This window comes from Sarcophilus harrisii, chromosome 5 (assembly GCF_902635505.1).
Source record: "Sarcophilus harrisii chromosome 5, mSarHar1.11, whole genome shotgun sequence".
Classification (NCBI taxonomy): domain Eukaryota; kingdom Metazoa; phylum Chordata; class Mammalia; order Dasyuromorphia; family Dasyuridae; genus Sarcophilus; species Sarcophilus harrisii.
In genome coordinates, this window is record NC_045430.1 from 27,003,977 (window position 1) to 27,028,299 (window position 24,323).

Here is a 24,323-nt window from a genome sequence, read left to right on the forward strand (position 1 = left end):
ATAAACATAAAAAAGGATTAAGATTTTTAAAAATGCTTTGCTCCAATGTGATACATAATTATTCCAAATTTACAAATAAAGAAACTAAATTTCAGAGAAGTGTCACACAGCTAGAAAGTGTCGGAGTCCAGACTCAAAGCTCTGTAAGAAACAAAATGTCACACCAAGAACTTCACTACCTCACTGATAATCATCAGCTGGATTTTATTTTACATTCTTGCAAGAATGGGTGCCCAGGCTAGTAGACAACTTTTTGAAACCACAAAGGCAGTCTTTTATTTCCTATCCCCAAGTGCAAGTCCCTCTCCAGATTCCCCATTAATTGGGTGTTATAGAAATTACCGACCGTGAATCTTCACCAGAAATTACATAAATCAGTTCCTACCTTCAAGAAGCTTTCATTCTAATGGGAGCAAAGAATACATGTAAGAACCAGAGGAGAAAGGGGGCAAAGTCCTGAGGGTCCCTTTTCAAATATAAAACTCCCCACCCCTAGATTATGTTCCTCAGTCCAGGTCTCAGCCTCTCATTTCTGTGCTTTCAATTTCCTAATTTATTTCATTTCCCTGTTAATTCAATTTTCAAAAGCACCATCCAGTTCTTTCACATCTTTACCTAACACCATCCTGCTTGTCTTACTTAACATACTGAATTAGGGGCAATTTTGGACTGTATTTCCTAGTCTTAGTACTTGGGATGCACCATAGAAGCCATTGTACAATCCCTAAATAAAATATAAATCATTTTTAAGAAGCTTTCTGAATTTTTTTTAAAAATAAGGCATTTAAAAATGGGGCGAAGTGACTTGTCTAGGGTCACACAACTAGTGTCATACCCTGGAATCTCATGAACTCGAGTCCCTCTGACTCCAGGACCAGTGTTCTATCCACTGAACCATGTAGCTGCCCCTGAATATTTGAATAAAACATGAATTTAGTACTTTAAAAAACTCACTAGTGAATTATGCTTATTCTCACTCTCCCACCTAAGCCTCATAGTAACTCATTGTTCCCATTCTCCTTAAGTCATCCTTCAAGCCTTCAGTGTGCTGAAGGAAATGAGCTTGGATCCCTGAAGGCTGTACAAACAAGCAAGAAACGTGATGGGAAAACTGAAGGTGCAGAAGTGAATTGCCTGGTCCTAAAGGTGGGGTTTGAACACGTCCACAGACTAAAACGCCAAGTAATTACAAAAGGGATCACGTAATCCTATATTCGATTAACTAGCTGGGGATTGCTATCCATTATTTAAAATAAGCCCATTTTTCTTGGATAAAAACTGCCCATCACAAAAACAAGTATTATTGATTTACATGTGTTCCCCAGTGACACCTAGTGGTCTGTCCTAAAGGTACATAAAACTCAAAATGTTGAGAGATATTAAATCTCCAGTTATATGACCCACAGTTTAAGAAACTTGGGTATAGAAATTCCCAGGCAATCAACAATTTAGTGACCACTTACTGTATGGCACTCATTCTCTTATGAACTGGGAATACAAAACCAAAAGAACCCCTACCCAATCCCTCCTCACAAGTTGGAATTATTTCATTTTGTTTTTGCATCTTCAGCACCTCCCAAAGAACTTGGTTTATAGAAAAGGTACTTGATAAATGCTCAACTGATCCCTCTACCAATGAAGATCACTCCCCTGTCACCATCTTCTACAACTTAAGTCTCAGAGTTTAGCAGGGATTCTAAAGGGTTCAAATAACTTATCCAGAGTCTTAGAAACAGGATTTGAAGCCATATTCTTTGGGATTCGGAGGACATCTTGCTAACCACTGCACCAGGCTGGCTGCACAAATAGCTCACACTACTATGTATCTGGCAGTGTCCTAAGTATCTTTCAACTTCCTTTCCATGCCCGCATTAGACCTATGAGGTAGGTGGCTATTACTATCCCCATTTTACAGGTGAGAAAAAAACAAAAACAAAAAGGGAGTTTAGTTTGCCCCGGGACACACAGATGGAAAGTTATCTTAGGCCATGCTCAAATTTAAGTCTTCCCAACTCCAGGCCCAGCGCTCTTCAAGTGTTCAATTATTTTTTAGTTGTGTCCAACTCTTTGTGACCGCATTTGGGTTTTTTTGGTGGAGATACCAGTGGTCAGCCATTTCCTTCTCTAGCTCACTTTACAGATGGGGAAACTGAGGCAGACAAGGTCAAATGACTTTGCCCAGAGTCACAAAGTAGGAAATATCTGAGGCTGGATTTGAACTCAGGAAAGAGTCCTCCTGACTCCAGGTCAGCTTTTCAGTGGAAAAGATAACCGATAACATTTATATAGTGCCCAAAGGTTTGCAAAGATCTGTTATGCAGTGTCTCACCGAGCTCCCAAGAATACATGAGCTATTCAGGACAGGAGATGGCATCCTTATGTCACGGACAAAAATGGCTCAGACCAGTTTCATGACTTGCCATTAGTCACTTACTAGTCTAGTATGGACTCTGAACTCCATCCAAGTACAATTCTAGTACCCCTCAGTGCATCACTGACCCTGCAGAGGCTTAGTAAGTTCTCCAGTGAAAGGTTCTGAATTGATATGGCTTCTCAGATCAGATTACAATGGATGAACAAATACACAAAGTATGAGGTAGCTGATTCCATTTTACAGATGTATGAGAGCCTACTACAACCCGGGGGCCATGTAACAGTCTTGCCAAGTTAAAGGGAAACCTTGGTATCATAAACACTATGCCATGTTGCACATACCCTTTACTACTGAGCTCAAATATTTATCTTATGGCAAGGGTCTTCAATCTTTCCTGTCAGGTTGGTGAAACCTATAGACCACTTCTCAGATTATAAAAAAACACATAAAATAGGATTACAAAGGAAACCAGTTCTAACTGAAATCTAGGCATTCACACACCTATATATGCATAGGTACACACATGTTTACAGACTCCAGCTCACCTGATCAGACACCAAACATTGAGAAACAGTCCCATAGATCCCAAAATGTGCACACATACACTCCCCTACTTTACTGTGACTTTCTGGCTTGGATATTCCCACTACTGATCCCTTGCTCGATACCTCTAAGAAGTGGGGAACCTCTCAGACTGTTTGCCTGCAAAGTTCATAGAGGGTGGCCAATTTGGCAATCAGTTTAACACTCAAGTTTCTACTCTCAGGACAGCGAGTGCAACTATGCTGTTCTGGCCACCAGGAATCCAGGGCCATCTCCACAATATGGAAGACGGAGTAATATTAGAACAAAACAACCTAACTTGGGTTATATTGCCTTGGACAACTTACCTTGTTAACTTATTGGTTCTCCATTTTGAACGAGACTGATGGATCAAAGGACTAGTTTTTATTGCAGATGCTCAATTTATTTTACAAAAGATATGGAAAAAATGGAATAGGTGAGAGGAACTGCTCTCAGATCAAATTCTGACAAATAAGAACTGCTTGGTAAGACAGAAATGAAAACCTACCCATATGCCATGCTATTGCTATCAATGTCTTTGAAATTGGAAATAATTGTTGAACAGAGGACTAGCTAATAAATAAGCAAAGTTAAAAAAAAAAAAAAAAGTCATGTGATTTGGTGGAAGGAGTTCTGGCTCAGAAGTCAGAGAAGCCGAGTTCAAGTCTTTTCTCTGAGACTATGTGATATTGGGCAAATCAGTTTCTCTGGAACTTATTTCCTCATCTTGTGAAAATGAAAGGGCTGAATTAGACAGTCTCTCATCCCTTTACAGCTGTTAAGTCTATGAATATACAATTCTCAAATTTCAAAAGCCTTCATAGGTGATATTCCAAAAGGGAAATATGAATTAATATGAATAAGAGTCACATGAAGCTCAAGAATGAGCTTCTTGACACATTCCCAATCTACTCTGATAAGTAAAAAAGGAAGGTGTTTAAAAAGATCAATGAACATTAAGTTGAAGTTTAAAGGATATATACAAAAGATAAGGATAGAAATCTAAAGATAAATATGAGTTGGGGAGACACTGTAAGAAGAGAATCAGGAAGTAACCTTGTGTTAGTTTTCGGTTCTAAAGGCAACAAATTGTTTAAAAATAAACATAGCAAGAAAATCAAGAAAGGGATGAGACAGCAAACATTAAATGGACATGTAATAGAGATAAAAACTAAAAATGAAGAAATCATTGTTTTCAATTTCATACTCTATCAAGAGGAGGGAGAGGGACACACAACTCACATGTGTGTATATGCATAAATTAACATTTAATGGAGTTTGGCAAGACAGTTAACAAGTTTCTCAAAATATTCTCGAGGTTAAAAGGCTGAGATATAGATCAGATAATGTAATTACATAGGTTTGTACCTGATTAACCAAATAAATACAAATTGTTACAAGTTCAATTTGAAAAGAAGTCTCCATCCAAAGTTTGTATAATTTTTTTCCTTACAAACTTAGATATTCAATGATTTCTGTGGCTGATTTAAACAAAGGCATAGATGGAACAATGAGGTTGGCAGGAGACACAAAGCTAGGAGGAACAAAGAATGACGAAAAACAGCACCAAAATAGACTTGAAATAGTGGAACTAAACTAAAATAAAAAATACAAAGTTATAATAAGAAAAGGCAAGAAAAACTTCAGAATTTAAATGGCTTCCTAATGCATAATCTTAAGCAGCATTAATTAAAAAATATATATTTATGGTATCCAAAGTAATGGAGATGATCGTCTGACAATATGTACTGTGATCATGTCAAATGCATCTGGGAGTGGTCTGTGTTCAATTCTGGAGCTGTGGTTCAGGAAGGACATTGCTAAGATATGGCCCATCTAAAGTAAAGTAAACAAGAGGCTCAAAATTCCAGAAAAGCTTATTATTTCAGATGTTTAGCCTTGGGAAAAGATTTGATGGGGAAATGATAACGACCTCTAAATATTTTAAGAACTGCCACATAGGAAAATAAGGGGAGACCCATTAATTGAGGAATTCCAAAACAAAGTATGTGGCCCATGGTGATGGAATACCACTGTTCAGTAAGAAACAATAAAGGGGATGGCTTTAGAGAAACCTGGGAAGATTTATATGAATTGATTCAGAGTAAAGTGAGCAGAATCAGAGAGCTATGTATACAAACAGCAATACTGTAATAAAAAAGTAATTTTTAAAGTCTTCGTAAAACTGGGATCAACACAATCATCAATCATAGTTCCAGAGGACTGAGGGTGAAGTCAACTACTGAATTTTGAGCAGAATGGATAAGGCAATTTCTTTTACTTCACTTAAGTTTATTGCAAAGCTTTCTTCCCATATGGGAGAGGTGGCAAACAAAAGGGGAAAGGGAGAAAAGACACATTTTTATTAATTAAAAAAACATTTTTTAAAGATTTATCACATGGAAGAGATACTAGAAACTTCTATCTTCAGAAGCAATAACCAAATCCAGTAAATAAATTGAAATTAAAGAAAAGAAGATTTTAAGAAAAACTCTTACATCTAGTTAGAGCTATAAATTTAAAATGGACTGCCCCCTCAAGGGAAGTGAGTTTCTATCACTAGAAACCTTGAAGCAGAGATCAGAGATGTAGATAGGACTTATAATTCTGGTACAGTGTGGAAAAGATGGCCAGAAGTTATTTATGATTCATTCCTACTTCTTACCCTTCATTTTTTGACTGCACCTTCAAACTCCAATGTTTTTTTGCTCTGGTCCCAACTTTTTAAGGTACAGATGAAACAAGTTCTAATCAAGTTTTCCACTTAGAAATTTCACTACATACTGACAGTGAAGTGTTCTGTTCCAAGGATTCTCTGGACTTTTATCCAATTTGTATTCTTTGTGATTGCTGAAGAGACTCAAGGAACACAGTTCCAACAAATCAAGCTCCTTCTTGGGAAGTTAAAAAATATTAGAGACCTTACTAATCAAGTTATTTTAGACCCCTTTCACTTTCTATACAAGGAATTGAGGCCCAATGATAAGAGTTGATCAGTAGTAACAATTTGTTAGTGATAAATCATGTTTCAGTAATAAATAGTAATTCATCATATCTTCCTGCTGGCACTTCAAACTCTGCTATAGGAGGATGTATCTTGACCTTACTATCAGTTCTAAGGAGAAGCCTGAAGACACCCTATAAAAATAATATTTCTATACAAAGTTGGTCAAAAATAATGAATCCCAAAAGGCCTATATAAGTGTCATATATAACAAAGCTCATTAGAATGTACTGTTCCCACTATTTCTTTTATAATTCATTGCATTACAGCTAACAAGATGAATATGTAAACTTCAGTCATATTTTGGATGACACAAAGCCAAATGAAAAAGTATATAATTGCATTTAAAATTCATGAGCATCTCTGCAATTGATGCTGGCTCGCTATAGATCTCTTAAGGAAAGATCAAGTCCGAAACTCAGATTTATGTTTCTTTTCCCACAAATACAGAGACTATGGCCAATTTTCTCCTCAGGGATAAAGAAAGCACTATTTTTGACAGAACATTCTTATTGTCAAGGAGATTAAATTAAACTGGTGTTTCTGCATTACATTATTCAAATACTTTGTCAATGAATTCCTGTAAGATTTTCCCAAATTCAAAGGCAAAATCAAATAAAGGACATGTTGAAGGCTAACCAGTCCAATCTCCTGGTGGCAATTTGATTGGTAACTAAAATATAACAAATAAAAAATTAACCACAGGTACATCAAAACATAAAACAAAACAACTCATGAACCTATTATAAATGCTGTAGAGTCACATTAAAGGATATTAAAGCAAAAGTGAGATTTATAACAACCCTGATAATGAGATCACTTATTGGAAGACAATTTTCTGGTATGTTACATAAAGGGGTAATTGTTGCTACATAAACATTGAAAAGCATTAACCCTAAGGGAAGACCAAAATCTCTTTTAGTTACCAGGTCCAACAGCAGGACTTAAGAAATCCTGAAGGGACTATTAATAAGTTCAAAGCACCTAGAAAGAAGAACTATGATGGGGGGAAAGAACCAATAGTGGAGATTGATCATTATTTCCAATGACAACCAGGAACATGAAAGATATATATATTTATGATCTAATGAATGAATGACTTATTTAAATATCAAAAATAAAATGTGGAATGATACATTAATATAAGAACTGAAATTTAAAAAAAAATTATATCATATCATGATTCACAAATATCCCAAGAGAATATTTATTTTCTGGGGATCATTTAAAGAACTTACCTATGCTATCTGAAAAGCACTTACTACAATGACAAGACTAGAAGTAATTTATTTTTTATTAATCAGATTATATTGTAAAGTATTAATGACTACTTCTACAATTTAATCAGAAATGCTTCAAATTTACTGTTCAGACACATTTACTTTAGTGGCATAAAACAGACAAAGACAAAACAGAGTACACGGGGTTTTGTTTGTTTTTGGAAATTGACTATTTGTTTAAGTGAGTCCTATCTGTGATATTTTGGACCACATTTTTCCTATAAGAGAATTGATCATATGCTATATACAACACTTAAGTCATGTTGATTTTCCTAGCTTTTTAAAACATCAAATGTGTTCCTTAACAATTTCTAAAGGAAGAACATAAGACCTAAACATATTAACTAAATGAGAAAAATTTAAAAACAAGACTACAACCAAGTATCAACTCCTGTGCTGGCGGAAAAGGGCAGAACATGTTCTCTTGAAGTGAAGTACTTTAATAGAAAGAAGCAATTTCATTCTAATCAGCAAATATTTCTAGGTTAAGAGTTGGTATTTCAGCCCCTTTACTCAAAAATTAAGAGTACCTGGTCTTGACAATAAAAGTAAAATGCCTAGAGATTATCGACAAACTAAATATTAGATTATGTCCAGTTCAGATCAAAATTTAGTGCCCATCTAAACATATGTCTTTAGTTTATTCTTTTATTAGAAATGTCAGTCTTTATAAGACATGGTATTTTAAAATAACTTATTTGTATAAAGTATACTATATGACCAATGGCTGTATATTTCAAATTCAAAAACACAAGTTTTAATTTTTACACATTTCACTTGATCCTACCAAAATCTCAGCTGTCTACTTAACCAAGTTATATGAGGTAAATTTCAATTTTAAAAAATAAGACAACTACAAAAGAGTGAATACATAGCATTATAATGCCCTCCTCACATCAAGAGTATAGAACTTCAAGAGTAAAGGATGGAGTATCCAAGAAAGTAACAATGCAATTTAAAAATAAACATTTATGAAACACATTATAATCAGATTACATTACGTAAAGGGCAAAAAGAATTGGCAAAATTTGCTTAATGAAATGAATCTAGTTTAACAGTTAATTTAAGTCAAACAGATGGAAGAAATTTAAGTATGGTGCTATATAAATTTCCTAAATTCTTTGCACATACGCGCGCGCGTGCGCACACGCACACACACACCCTTTTTCATCTAAATGTTATTTTAGTAGTAAACTGGAATTGATTAAATTAACCAAGTGTCAATAAGAAATAAATGTTTCTGGGGGAAACAAGGATTAAGTTTTGAACTACAGTGCTCTAGTAACAGGTTTCTCAAATGTATAAATGTAACACTAAAAAATGACCTTCAGGTAAAACCTGATTCTACGCTTAGGTGAATTTACTAATAGAACTCATGATACTAGAAATCTGTTATAAAAATGAGTACAACAGGATTACAGTAACATTACTAAAAAGTTACATAAGCGATTATTGCTGTACTTTTTCAAATAAACAATGTCAAATACTTGGCTGTAGTTATAGAAAACACAACCTCCAATGAATTTCCCTTTATCCTGCATAAGATTATGTTTCACATTGCTTCTCTAAACATTCTGTCCAGGAGAAATATTTTTTAAAAATCTTTTCTGCATGAAGTAAGAGCATTTAAAACATTTAGCTTCACATTATTCTACCATATTTTGCCCTTCTCATTTACCCAAAACACAAAACAAATATACAATTTTCTCAAAAAAGAATTAAGATGCTCACATTAAAAAAATAAAGCCTACAAAAAAGTTTCAGAGAGCTAAAAAAAGATTACTCATATGGCACAAGGTGATCTCCTACTAGTCCAAGGTCCAAAACACTTAAACTGGAGGTCCATTTGTACTGTCTTGTTCATTTTCAATGCAATATTAAATTTAAGAAGTTGAAAACACATTATTTTAAAAGTAGATCTTGAGCCAACAAGAGTTCTTTCTAGTTATTAAAAATAGGAGACCAAATTGGTTGGGTGTGCCATCGAGATAACACTCAGTTGGCCTTTGCCTGAAAAGCATTAGACTCATCATTAAGAAAATTAGAAAAAGGATTTCCTTGGTTGGTTTCCATAGCTTGATAGACCAAAAACAAGAAAACTGCCACAATAACAAAAAGCAAAATCTTTATCCACATGGGAATGGAGCGTCCTTTTCTTGTCTTTTCTGTCTTGTCATCAGCCAAGGGAGCATATTTGGGGACATATTTTGATGAAAATGTTCCCTCCATCCTGAAGTCACCAAGTTCTAACGGTCTGCCAGCAGCCCCTTTGATAGGTCTGCGACAACTAGCACTGTGATGGAGGGGAAAAAAAAAGACAATCTAAGTCATGATTTATGCAAATAACTTACATGAGTTTCCTAAGAGTAAAATAGAAGACAAGTTTTCTAATATACATATCAATGACTCAGTTCTTTTTTCTCCACTTCAATTTTTTTTCAGTTAGCAAAATGGACGTAAAGAAAATTACAAAGGAGGAAAACAGTTGTATGTGTGAGTATATTTTCTATTATAATTTAAAAACATTTTTAAAAAACTTTTCCTATGAGAGAAAAAAATCAGACTTTATTTGTAGAGGAAAATACTGAATATTAATGAATATTGCATGAAGTTCAGTGTCTTTTAAAAACTAGTAAAATTATTAAATTTTATGACCTTTGCCGTTATATCTGAAAAATAAATCACACCAGTAAAATTTGGAGTACTTATGTATGATATTAAAATAAGAATAATCATCAAGTCAATTGATCAAGAACAGCAATTCAATACAAATAAAACTCAACCTTTTCTGTTTCTAGAATATTATCAAAGCTATTTTTCTTAAGAAAAAAAAAAAAAGACAATAAAAGAAAAGGAAAAAAGAAAAAAACAGACAACCTCCTCAAAACAACTGCAAGTCAGGTAAAATACTTACATACCTAAAGATCTTATTGCTTACCTTTAGAAAGTGAAGACCAGATAATATCTAAGATTTCTTTCAACTCTAAAATTCCATAAATAAGTCTAAGTACACTTGTGAGTTATGGACTGAAAGATATTGCTCCTCTATAGAAAAAATTAAGACTGCTTTCATATTGTTATCAGCTGCACGTCTGTGAGTACAAAGAAATTCTCAAGTAGTAGGTCTAAGTACCTAATTCCTGTTGGTGTTGCTGCTTCAAAGGGAAACATTTCTTTAAGAATATCTCTTTCAATTCTTCTTTCTTCTGTTACTGTCATTTCTCCCACCTATAGCAAAAAAAAAAAAAAAATAAAAATCTTTTATATTAGCTTGGAAAATTAAAATGGATATACACTAAAGAGACCCAAAGTGATGAGGTTTTGTTTGCCCATGTATGCATAGTTATATCTTCTAGTTAAACTCTAGCTACAAACTTCATTTTTCAAATTAGCTTAGCAACTCTCATCTTCAAAACTCTAATTGATTTTGAAAGAAAATTGTTTCATAAATAAAAACAAAATTACAAACTCTTCCCCAACCCCAAACATCAAGAATTCATATAACTGTATTGAGTACATCATTCAATCTGCCATGATCACCCACAAAGAAAATAAAGAAAATTTGTTTTCTCTTGTTTCATTAGGTATATATTCGAGACAGAATGAAATATAAGTTGCAAAAAGCAATTAAAAACATACACTATACTGAATTTTTCTTAAACTATGAGGGTAAAGTAGCAATCCCAGCCTCTCCTTCTTAGGCAACATGCACATGTTTACTTATGAAGAAATAAGAAAAGATTTCCTTCATTTGCTAATGTTTTCAATTTGAATGATCAAGATCAAGCACACTTGGTTTTCCTCTAGTAGTAGTTAAAAAAAAAAGTTGATAAAACAGTGATAAGATACCATGCAGGTTAGTATAATTATGGAAGACATTAAAGCTGGGTTAAAAAGGGATTAAACAACTTGAAAGCCATCCATAGTCTTTTAAAACAGCACTAGCTAATGAAAAGCAGTATCACCAATTTTAAAGCACCCATCTATCACACTTTGAACTTCTATCCACAGCAAAGAGAACAAAGAGAAAGTCCACAAAGCACCAAGTTGCTCCCCATCTCCCTCTCCCATAAAACAGACACTTCAGAGGCATAAAGCAGCAAGACGCTAGTATTAGTTTTGTCATTAGACTGGAAGATTAGTTTAACACTACCCTAGTTACTATAAAATTAATATTTCTCTGAAAATCTGTTATGTTGTGTGTGTGTGTGTGTGTGTGTGTGTGTGTATGTGTATATATATAAAACCTCTTTGTAAAACACTAAAACTTCGCTAATTTTAATTACTGGTACAACCCAATAAATAAAGCTTTGGGCCCCTCCCACTGCAGGATACAAATACAAACATTTCCTCCCAAAAAAGAGGAATGAAAATATTTCATCTAAACTTTAATCATTTACTTCAGCTCTTGTCAATGGTTTCTTTGGTGTTCTTCTGGGTATGTCTGAGAATTCACTGATTGGCAGAATAGGAGCTGCATGCTTGAAATTTCCAGTCACCCTATTGACAACCTGCCAAGATTCAAATTATTCAGACTCAGAATTAGCCAAGTACAACAAAGATTTTAAAAATAATAATAATAAAACTGAAGTTGTAAAGTTTGTAATAATTAAATTCTAGCAACTCTTAAAAAGAAAAACAGGCAACATAGCCTTGAAATAAATATAATTTTAAAAGCATGACACATATTGAGCTATAGCACTTCTCAAAAAATTATTTCAGCCCTTGCACAAAAGTTCAGATTAACTGTTTATAAAAACTGCTTACTTAAGAAACATGTTTTGTTTTTTTTTTTTAAAAATAAGATCAAATTGGGCTAAACAGAATTTTCAACAACATATAAATTTGAAATCTGTCAGGATTCACCACCTCCCCAGTTTTTAATTATCAGTCAATTTACAGAAGAAGGCCATTTGCATAACTTATGAAACATATTTACTAAGTTCTCGTTGCTTGAAGCCATTATAGTTTCAGCTATAGGAAGACTCTCTGAAATTACTGCACCATCTACACGCAACTGTTCTGCAGTTTCCACCTGTTAGTTTGAAAACAAAACAAAAACAATAAATGTAAAATAATCACTAAAGCCCTGCCAATCTGACAAACCATTCTAAACAATAAGCCTTTCATCACCCTTTTTCTTGGAGTTCTTCTCGACCCTCTTGTAGGCTCCCTAGTTAATCCCTGCAGGGGTCCACTTTTTGAAGATCCACTTGTCCAGAGAGTCTCAGTAAGTCCAGCTTGAGAATAGCTCTATTTCAAGCATCAACAAGTTAGAAAGCCATATACCAACATTAAACACCAATACCTTAACTAACAGCTCTATTATCATTCAGAAAATAAAAAAAATACCAAGCCACCTGATTCCCAAAGCAATGCTTGTTACTGGCCAGCATGAAGTCATCAAATGGCTCCATCAATATTTGTGCAGTCTAAGTTATAGAATATTCCCACATTTTTAGAAAAATCCCTCCATTAATTGTACTGATAATCTGATCTTATTAGACAGTACAAAAATAAATCAGAATAAAGTAAAAAGCCCAATTCTAACACTTGAAGTATGATAACCAAATGTTCTCAAGGAAGGAGGGTGGGGAAATATGACAAAAATAATCATGGTACTTCAACATTGCAATTGGCTAATTCAACTCAATGGTAAAGATTTGGTGAGTTATTTTTGTTTTTAGCTTTGAAATCAAAGCTCATCTTTAACTCTTTCAACAACCTCATAAAACCAAACCAAATCACCAATTCCCTTGTCGCTCTATCACAGGAGAAAGGATCACTTCCTGGAAATATACTTTGATCTAAAGTATTTTAAAATTAAAACATAAAACTTTTATCATTAAACTTAGGGAATATTATCAAATTACACATGATTTTTTTCTACATTCAGCTGTTAAGCAGGTACAGTACAGATGATACATATCCATTTATAATCTATAAACACCTCTTTTAAAAGGTTTCCAGCTGTCCCTAGAAACAAATCCTGGATTATTATATACTTCAACAATACTATATAATGATCAATTCTGATGGACGTGGCTCTCTTCAACAATGAGAAGAACCAAATTAGTTCCATTTGTTCAATAATGAATACAACCAGATACACCCAGTGTAAGAACACTGGGAAATCAATGGGAACTACTACATAGAATTCCCAATCCCTCTATTTTTGTCTGCCTGCATTTTTAATTTCCTTCTCAAGTTAATTTTACATTATTTCAAAGTCCGATTCTTCTTGTGCAGCAAAATAACTGTATGGATACACACACACACACACACACACACACACTGTATTCAAACTTTAACATATTTAATATGTAATGGTCTACCTGCCATCTGGGGGAGGGGGTGGGGGGAAGGAGAGAAAAAGTTGGAATAGAAATTTTTGCAAGGGTCAATACTGAAAAATTACCCATGCACATAATTTGTAAATAAAAAGCAATTAAAAAAGAAACAAACAAACAAATCCTGAAGTTGCACAACATTACAGAATCAGCCCAGGCAACTTACATGTGTGGCCCAAATATGTTGTAGGTTGTTTCTTGCCACAGAGGTATGCAGAGGGCATTCATGCCATTTCCTCAATAGCACACATCAGCAATAATCCCTCAGGGAAAAATTTTAAACTATTTTTTGAAATTCAGCAGTATTTACTCAGTAATGTCATGAGGTAATATTCAGAGAAGAGCAGAAATTTTTAGTACCATCTGCTTATGTTGTGATGTGTCCAAATTAGTAATTTAGATAACTAATGTCTGTTATCCTCAACTGAGATATAGGTATAATAAATATGATGTTCTTTCATGGGGCCTGACACATTTTTCAATTATTTTATTCTTCTTGTGGCAAAATCCATAAAATTCTAATAATCTGAATTATTAGACATTTTAAATAATGATGCGTCTACTAGTTTAAGAATCAGTTTCAAATAAAAAAAAAATGAAATCCAAAATAATTTTAGGTAAGCTCTAAATTGAGCTTCTTTTCCCCCATTCTATTACTTTATACACAAAGTAAACCTAAAACTAATCTATTTCTTATGGCATTCTATAGATGACAGCATTTTTTGGAAGGTTCTGCTATTTCATATCAGTAATGATAACAGCTCACATATAATTCATATATTATACAAAGAGCTTAACTCAGTGAATTTTCACAACTCTAAGATCTATCTTATAGATGAAGGAACTAAGCAACACAAAATAAGTTGTAAATATATGGAACCAGCAAAATTTTCACTCTTAATTTTTCAGTAACTAGTTGTGTGCAAACTTTTGTTAGGTTCCTTATCTCTAATAATAACAATAGCAACAATTTTACATAGTGTTTTTTTTTTTTTTGGGGGGGGGCTGAGGCAATTAGTGTTAAGTGACTTGCCCAGGGTCACACAGCTAGGACACATGTTAAGTGTCACGAGGTGAGATTTGAACTCAGGTCCTCCTGACTTCAAGGCTGGTGCTCCATCCACTGAACCATCTAGCTGCCCTTTTATATAGTGCTTTAATGCTTTGCAAAGTATTTTTTATCACAATAAACCTGTGAAGAAGGTAGTACAAATAAAATTACCCTCATTATCATATTATAGATAAGGAGATCCAATCATTTGCCAATCAATGATCACTTAGCTGGTAAGTGTCTGAGGTGGGAGATTCAAACCCATCCCAGACTCCAAATCCAGAACTGTTTGAGCATCCACTAAGCCACACTGCCCCTAAAGGGGATACTATCTGTCTTCTTCCACATTCTCCAAAGGCTGCTTTTAATTATTTTTTAAAAAGCACTTTTAAGGCATTTCTTCATTCTGATGACCCATCATAGCATGGAGATGTAATCTTGCATTCCTAGAGGTAGTGTCTGTACAGGTCAAACTGTGTATTTGAAGTGGGAAAATTAAGTTGTTAAATCTCATAACCAGATAAGCGGCAAAGTGATGAACAACCATTCAACTCTGAAAGTAGTCATAGAAATTCTCAAAGATCATGTATGGAGATATAGAAAGATAACAATAATCATCAGGAAAAAACAGATTCTTGACAGACAACATCATTATTAAATGCAATTAAGATAAAGGAAGCTTAAAAAAAAATTGATCTGGAAAGCATAAGATGATGCCAGACTTAAGCAGTATGCTAGTGTATAGGTTTTTAAAGAGTGTGCTGTGGGGTTCTAGAATGTTTCAATAAGAAAACGGAACTCAATCTTCCTTTAACTTCCTCACTTTGGAAAGGCCAGAAAGACTAGCTCTGTGATAGATCAGTGAGATATGCTGTATGGTCTAGCAGACAAGCACCAACCCCAAGAGTTGGGAGAATTAAGTTCCAATCTTAGCTCTGTAACTAACCAACTATGTGACCCTGGGCAAGTCACATCAGCAATAGCATTAAATGCATACCTTTTCAAAGTTTACAAAGCACATTCTATATATCACATTTCATCTTAACTTCCAGTTTTTCAGTTTCTTTGTGAAATGAAGGGTTAGACAGTAGGTTCCTATGGTCCCTTCCAGCTCTGCAACTATCATTATTAGTTTGAAAACTGGTCCCTTTGTAGGATGGTATGGGGAACAAATAAGCGTCTACTTTGTGCTAGCCAGAGCTTTACGAATATTATCTCATTTGATCTTCACATCAACCCTGGGAGTAAAGTGTTATTATGATCTCTATAACCCCGTTGACAAAAAGTAGGGAAACATTGTAGCCCTGGGTTACACAGCAACTAAGTGTCAGAGACTGCATTTGAACTCAGGACTTCCTGAATCTGGGCCCAGAGCTATGTATAGGTTTTGAGGCATCCCTGATTACTTTATATAGAATCAAGAGGTGCTCATTCTGAATAAACTGAAAAGTAATTTAAAAACTCAAGTAAAAACAATTTAATCTAAAGGCCACCTTGTATGTGTGTAGATTATATTTAAAACAAATTGTTCACTAAATGCTACTTTGCATTTCCATATACAAGATGATGTATTTTGGGACCACTCTGTCTCTACAAAGACTTCTGTTTGGCCCTTCATTTTCACTTGCTTTTCCCTGGTCGTTATTAGCACACACTTTATTGTTTTTCTGGTTCTGTTTTCTAGTTTTCATTATTTCATTACGGTTTCTCCCCCTCTCTGAGATTTCTTTATATTCTTTTATACATGTAATCTTAATTGCATTTTAGCATTCCATTCCATTAGTATATAATATTTATTATTGGATATTAAGATGCTTTTTTCCCCTTCAAATATAAATAGTACAGATATTTGAACATCTTTTTAATAACAATCTCTGGTGATATTTCCAACAATGAGGTTACTGTGTCAAGGAGTGTAATTTTTAAAAATAACTTGTACTGTGTCCCATTACAATGTTTTTTCAAAAATTCCACTGATTGTAATTCTACCAATAATGAACAATTATGTTTAATTCCACAATTCTACCAGCACCGAGTTTCATTTTAAAAATTCATTTACACTGATTGGTGGATTTGTAGAAGTATCTCAACATTATTTTCATTCATAATTATGTGATAACTAGTAAGATACATATTATTCAAAGTAACTACTAGGCTTCCATTTAAATTTTTTCATTATCTGCTGTGGCTTGGGAATAAATTTTAAATATTTCCTTATAGGTTTCATAAGTCAAGTTTTCACTTGTCCTATTTGCCATAGAATTATTCCCAGTCTGTTATTTTTCTCTTAATTCTATTGCTGTTGTGTCCAAATTACTTTAAAAATTCAATTATACTGTTAAAACCAATAGTTAAATTCTCATGTCTATTAACAGACAACTTAGTATAAAACATTTGTTTTTATAAGATTATTCACTTTTCCGAAAAAGTTTACCTCATTATTGGAAAAGATATATCTATACACACTAGTAAAGTCTGAAAAAAATCTCCTTTAATGGTATTCTCGATTAAAAGTACTTTGATTTTTAAAAATTTTTCCTTATGAACTAGAGATTGTTAGGCAAAGAGGGTAACAGGGATCTCATGGGATTCACTAAAAGAAAAGGGAAGCATGTAATCTAAAACTGGAACAAAGATCAAAGGAAGGGAAAAAAAAAAAACCCAGAAGCCATATTGTGGAATTACAGACCATTAGGCCAAAAGGAACAGATAGATGAGTAAAGCTGAGCTGCTCTTGGGCAGATTTCAAAAAGTAAAGGACAAAGGACAGGTTGGTTTAAAACGATGGAAATGTATAAAGGATCCCTGGAAAAGCTGATATGAAGATCTCAAGGTTTTAGTGGAATTCAAGCTTGACACTTATTAGCAATGCCATGTGGCAGCCAAAAATAACAACAAAAACCTAATCTGATTTTAGAATGAATTAAAAAAAAAAAAAAAAAAAACTTAGAATGAAAGAGTTGATGACTACAGAATATCCCGAGGAAGGCCAATATTTTCCTGAGACATTTCAAAACCAAGTCACCAAAAACAGGCTGAATTAGAATTAGGAATTCTGTTTAACACTAGGAAGGAGATATCTTGAGCAGGAAAGTAATTATATATTTATATTATATAAATTATAAAGCAAATATAATCAATCCTGGTAGATTGATACAGTACTAATGACTCAAAGGTACAAGATGACAGATTTTCACTCAGCCTAAAGAAAAGTTTCCTAACAAAATTTCCCAAATGTCAAAAGGGAACCTTTTGGGAAAGAAAGCTCTTTAGTCCTGGATGTCCACTTTTCAAGGAGTCTGCGACAGGAATCCTATTAAGGTATGGATTAGGATAGGTGAGTGGGTGAACTAAATAAGCTTCAGTTTCCCTACAAATTTCAGGCTTATGATTTTCCTATGAACATAATGGCAGAGCCCCAAAATAAAGCATGCCAAAATACAATTCAAAGGTAAACTTAAGAGTCAGGAGATAGCGCAATTTATTGTATGGCTTAGGGGTATAATAACAGTAAAAGTAAAGAAATGTGAAGATCTCAATTCTAAAATAACCTATCAAAATGCTTTAAATAGGATAAATGTTGGAAGGGAGATGGGAAAACTGACACTAATGCATTGTTGCTAGAATTATGAACTGATCCAACCATTCTAGAGAATAATTTGATCTATACTCAAAAGGCTATCTAGCAATACCACTGCTATGTCTGTACACCAGAGATTTTAAAAAATAAAGAAAAAAAAAAAAAAAAAAAGGAATGCATTTATACAAAAACATCCTTTTGTAATGGCTAAAAATTGGAAATTGAGGAAGATGCCAGAAAAAGCTGCAATATATAATGGAATATTACTGTGCTATGAGAAATGACAAATCGGTTGATTTCAGAAAAACCTGGAAATACCTAATGAATTTAGGTCAAATTAAGTAAACAGAATCAGGAAAACTTTTTTTCCCTTTGGGTCTGTGTCTTCTTTTACAATATATATTATAATATTGTATGCAAGACTAATAAGTTTGCAAAACTGAATATGTATAACCTTTATCAAATTGCTTGCTTTATCAGACAGGGAGAAGCTTTGGAATTCAAAATTTTTAAAAAAAATGTAATATTAAAAATTGTCTTTACATATAATTGGGGGAAAAAAGCAACATTTTAAAAATAGATAAATTGGTAGATACATAATATACAGGAAGCATAAATCCATAACCTTTGGCTTTTGCACATATATATTTTTTAAAAAACAAAACACAACAAACAAATAAATTGAAACAACAGGAAAAAGTAGTGAAATTCATACAAATTGAGATAGTTATAAGCCAGTCAACAATAAGATGATAAATGAATTAAGCACATATGCAAAATATATGGAAAATTGTATATATCTACATCAATTTCCCACAACACCTCTGAGCATTGCGTTATATGCTGCCAATTTGTCAAGCAAAAAAACCTCAAAATGAATTTCAATAATTTTTATTCTGTAGGTTTTAAAGCCTGACCACCCCACAGTTTCCAAATTCATAATTTCTTTCATTTTTAAGACAAGGTTCTACATAAAGTTCCACGAATTAAGGCACTTTTCTTTCACATGACACTAGTCCAGTTACCTAAGTTTCAAAACGAAATTTCTCAAACTGTTCATTTTGTTTATCACACTGAATTATAATCCACACCCTTCCCCATCTTCCCTAAGTTCTCTGCTAGTTGATCTTCTACTCTGAGTTTCCTTGGCTGCTTTATTCAGGTCTGCTATGGAAATACAGAAAATTTTCATTCAAGTCCTGTCTGACTCTGGCAATCTTAAAGATTAAGTTATAGAACATCAAGAACATTGTATACAGTAACAGCAGTATTGTTTTAAGAATGACTTTGAGCAAGTATGTTATTCTGTCTATCATAAAAATACCCAAATTAACCATAAAGGATGTATGAAGATACTATGTTCATCCAGAGAAGAACTGATAGACATTTCTATAGGGGAAGAGGGCAGAAGAAAAAAAAAAAAAAAAAAAAAGAAAGAAATTTACCTACTTTTGCTGAAAGGAATAGCAAGCTGTATATAGATCTGCAGTTTCATGTACAATCATTTTTAAAAATTATACTAAAACTGGAAATGCTTGTTTTATTCCTTTAAAAAAAAAGACTGTTACAGAGAGTTTACAGGCTTCACCAAATGAGAATTTGAAACCCAGAGGTCCTCAGACTGAGATATCAAAAGTCTGGACTAAAAAAAACAAACAGCCAAACATAATAAAAGTGTTATGAAAGATCATTATTCTATTTAAGAACATCTGAGTAACGAATCACTAAAAAGCATCCAGAGTAAAGTGAGATAATAACATGAGCTTGACCACTCTCTGAAGAGACCAGATCTCTGCAAATGACCTAAGAGCTGGTGTTTTCCCTCAAAAAGGAAACGTGATCACAGAAGACAGTGAGGGAAAAAAAAGAAAAGAAAATTTTGGAGAATTAAAACTGCTTCAATCTGTCTGATACAGACAAGTATCTGGGAAATGTGGCATTGGCTATCAAGATCACATGACTATTAGTGAACAAGTGAAGAGACCTGGTTTCACAGTCCAGTAATCTATTAGTCAATAAGTATTTATGAAGCATCTACTATACACTTGGCAGTGTGCTGGGCTATGGGGATAAAAGGACAAAGGAAGTTCATATTCTAATGGGAAAGGCAAGTACATGTAAAAATATGCACAGTTTATGTACAAAGTAAGTGGAATTCTCTAAAGAAACCTAAGAGAGAGGACACCCACAGTTGGGGGGAATCTGGAAAGGCTCCATGCACTCTTAGATGACCTCAGACCCAGTCCACTGGGGCAGATAGGCTTCTGCCAGATGGAGGAGGGACTATCCTAGCCTCTCGCCAAATCAGCGTGTAGGAGGGCAAAGGATGTACAATGAGGCTGGACAAGGTTGGGGTTGGGTCAAGAATAAGTAAGAATTTATGTTTGGTCCTAATAAACTAGATAGTAAATGTGCAGGCAGGAATAGGAAAAGAGGGGGTTAAAAGCCAGAGCCCTCCAGGAAAACAAGAAAGCCTCTAGGAGGAGCCCGAAAAAAGAGGCGGCACAGAAATGAGAAAGCAACCTCTGCACTGATGGGCAAAGCCAGACCAGCTACAACTTGAGTTCGCAAGGGGTTTAGGACCTCGCCAGACTGACCAACTCAAATTTACCTTAAGCCAAACATGACTAAGTCAATGAAAAGAAAAATGTAAAGTGTGTATTAAGTTATTTTTGGCTAGATCAGAATTCTGTGCCCTTTAATTTTTTTTAATTGCTCTTGGGATGTTTTCCTCTCGTTCTACTATTAAAATTCTTTTAAAGTATTTTGAGTTTACACTGTAGCAAATGAGACACGTGCACATCTCAGCCAAAGACATGCCAGGTTCCCTGTGCCTGAGGGACATCTTAGAACCAGAGAAGACAACAAGAGACAAAGAGGGACAGAAATGAAGCCAAGTGTGCACCTAGGTCTCTTCCCTTCTAGTTAATTCTTTCAGAAGTGTAAAAATACAAAAGATCTCTAAATTTTAAATTAATGATATTCCAAAAATTCATGTTAAGTGTTAAAGCAACAACAAACTCAACTGTTAAAAAAATAAACATAGTAAATAATGCTGGACTTGGCATCAAAAAGACCCAGGCTCAAATCCTGCCTCTTGCACTTGGGCAACCTTAGGAAAGACCTTTAGTGTCTCATCCTCTGAGAGGGTTGATCAGGATGGCTTTTAGGGACCTTTCAGGCTCTCAATCTACGATCCCATAGGCCCACATTGAAACATGTTAAAACGGCAGATTGCTACAAACATTTTAACTCACAACGTAGTTGAAATGTAGTGCTACAATATATGTAGGGCCTTAAAGTTTGCTGAGTCCTTAATCTAGACTATTTCATTGAATCCTTGTAAGAATTCTTTGAGACCCAACCTTTTGTCTATCTGCTAGACTCCACCTGAAAAAGCCAGATTCCTATTCCTGGCCCTTTCTGCACAACTCATTCCTACCTAACCCCCAATATGAAAAGTCTTTCCCTCCATCTTAATAGTATTCTTCCTAATTACACATTAAGATAGTTTTCAACATTCATTTTTATAAAATTTTGAGTTCAAAATTGTTTTTCCTCTATCTCTTCCTTTTCCCATCCCCAAGATAGCAAGCAATCTGAAATAGATTATATATCTACAATCATATCAAATATATTTCCACATTAGTCATCTTGTGGAAAAAAACTCGGAACAACAGAGGAAAACCACTGAAAGAAAAAACAAAAAAGTGAAGATGGTATGTTTCGATTTGCAATCAGACTCCATAAGAGTTTTTTATCTGGAATTGGACAGCATTTTCCATCATGACTCTTTTGGAATCGTCTTGGATAATTGTATTGCTGAGAAGAGCTGTCTACCACAGTTGATTATCACACACAATGTTCTCCCCATTTTGTTCACTTCACTCAGCATCAGTTATTGTAATCTTTCTAAGAAACCAGTCTTTTTGAAATTCCAACACTGCCATCAGTGTCTAATTTCAAAATATCCTTCTTAAAAGCACTATAAAATATATCATTAAGTTTTAAATTTCAGTACAAAAAAAAAAAAGAATTCTTTGAGACCAAGCATTGTCTGTATTTTACCAATGAAGACGAGACGAGACTTGCTCAAGGATACAAGATTAGCAACAAAAGACAGGAACCCTGTTGCCTGGCCCATGTAACAATGTCTTATAGGGGAGCATTCATTATTCAACTCGGGACACCGGGAACACAAAATGGAAATCTAGGCTGTTTCTACTCCCACTGCAAAGGTGGTGATCAACTCTGGAGTGAGAAGTGGACACAGGCCCCAGGGCTGAAGAGGTAGGGAAGAGGGCCTGAACCTATGGGGAAAGTCTAAGGCCTCTCTAGGACCTTCTACCAATAGGTCACAGGGGAGAGGGACACATGGGGCTTCTGAAATGAGAAACACGTCTCCAGACCACGGCACAACCCGCCTCAGAAATGGTGAGTTTTTCCATGGTGGCAGCTGCAGGTCTGTCCCTGCCAAACGTCACTGTGAAGGGCTGAAAATGTTCTCTGACCCAAGTCAGACAGACGGCTGAGAACTGTTTCTGTTTTATGATCTGAGTGCAGCTGACCATTTCTCAGTGCCACAGGGTGGATGGTCAGTATGCTTTGCTTTAAAAATTAACACAGAACCGACACAGAGAAGACACTGAACTTGATATTCACATAGAAATCGCAACTGCACACTGAACACATGACAAGAATCCACTTTTGATGCTATTTAATTAGACAACATTTTAGTAGTAAAATCTACTGTCAACAGTTTATGACACTTGTCAGGACCTGTATCTCCTCCACTAAAGGAAAAATTAAGTGGGATGAATAATGCCAAAAAACTAAATATATATCTAAGTGGCTGCGATCATAAAACTAAAGCTACTTACCTGATTATGTTCAACTCTTCTTTGCTTGAGGGTTACTGGAGTCTTTGCCTTGCCTTTTAATGGTTCTCTCTTCTCAAGTTTGAGCTCTAGAAATAACATCAAAAGCAATGTTAATCTTTGGCACTTAACGCTAATTCACCTTGCTGTTTCTTTCAAATCAGTCTAATTGATATTAGTTTTTAAAAATCCAACCATTTCATTCCTATCCCTATAAATGAAAATCTAAAAGGCAGATCTGTCCAAAACGTAAGCCTTAAGTTGCCTAGTCTCATTTGATTGTGTCCTATTTATCTTTCTCAAGCAAATAACCATTTTCTTCATATTTTTTTCATCTCCCCACCATTTTCTCTGAGACCAAACTCCTTTATAAAAGCCCTTTCAACTCTGTATTTTAAAAGTGCTCTACAAAGCACTTTAATTGAAACAATAACTTGAAAACTTTAAAGGAAATAAACTAAAAATTGTACAATTCTGTGTACTCAAGCAATAAGTGATATTACAAAATGACTTTAGCCTTTCCTTCAATCAACCAGCAAATGGTCATCGATGGGAGTAACACAAACTACTTATATGGTCTCTAAGGCAAACTATTGTTATCCTCTGGGGTTGTAACCCACTGAGGTTTGGGGGTAAATTGTACACAATGACAAAACCATTCACAGAACACTGTGAATATCTTGAGAAATTAATTTTAATGTATCTATTAGCTATTATGGAGATTAAAAACAGGATGTATCTATTTGATAAACTCCTTTCCTCAAGGAGTTTGTAATCTCTATCAAGATCCTAAGTGGCTTATAACCTTCTTGGTCATACGCTCTCTTCTTAAAACTGTTAAACTAAGACAATTTCATTTTCCTAGTCATAAGCTTTGCTGCCACTGTTTAAAGAATCAGAAAACTACAAGTTCTAATCTCTAATGGCTCAGCTTACACTATTTCTTTCTTTAGCCTCTTAATGAAACAATGAAAAATCGTACCCAGACGTCAATAACAAAATGAAAAAAACCAGGCAACTACTTGTTAAACCGTCTCCATCCCTGAAATGGATGCAGTTGGGTAAAGTCATCTTAAGCTTTCTGGATCTTAAATGTGATTGTTATGTAATGTCAAAATTAGAAATAAAATTGATTTTTACCAAGGTAATTCTACTTTTATTTTAAATTGAGGCACTACATTGTCCCTGCCCCCAATAATAGTAACTTTATTTCTGGACAAGAGCTATTTAAAGTGAGGCAGTG

At 34.4% G+C, this 24,323-nt stretch overlaps 1 protein-coding gene across 2 annotated transcripts in view; it reads right to left on the bottom strand.

Annotated features, from left to right (window-relative positions):
• Nucleotides 1-5,213: 5,213 nt before the first annotated feature.
• The window catches only part of TMPO (thymopoietin), a 37,009-nt gene continuing 17,899 nt past the window's right edge, over nt 5,214-24,323 (bottom strand). Inside the window, exons 4-9 of one of the 2 annotated variants that reach the window (XM_031939321.1) lie at nt 23,084-23,169; nt 12,356-12,475; nt 12,162-12,257; nt 11,623-11,733; nt 10,356-10,450; nt 5,214-9,515 (exon numbers count right to left, since the gene is read on the bottom strand). In XM_031939321.1, coding sequence (XP_031795181.1) covers nt 9,218-9,515; nt 10,356-10,450; nt 11,623-11,733; nt 12,162-12,257; nt 12,356-12,475; nt 23,084-23,169 — 806 coding nt within the window. In that variant the 3' untranslated portion in view covers nt 5,214-9,217. The remainder of the gene's footprint in view (nt 9,516-10,355; nt 10,451-11,622; nt 11,734-12,161; nt 12,258-12,355; nt 12,476-23,083; nt 23,170-24,323) is intronic. The other variant, XM_031939322.1, reaches the window with a different exon arrangement.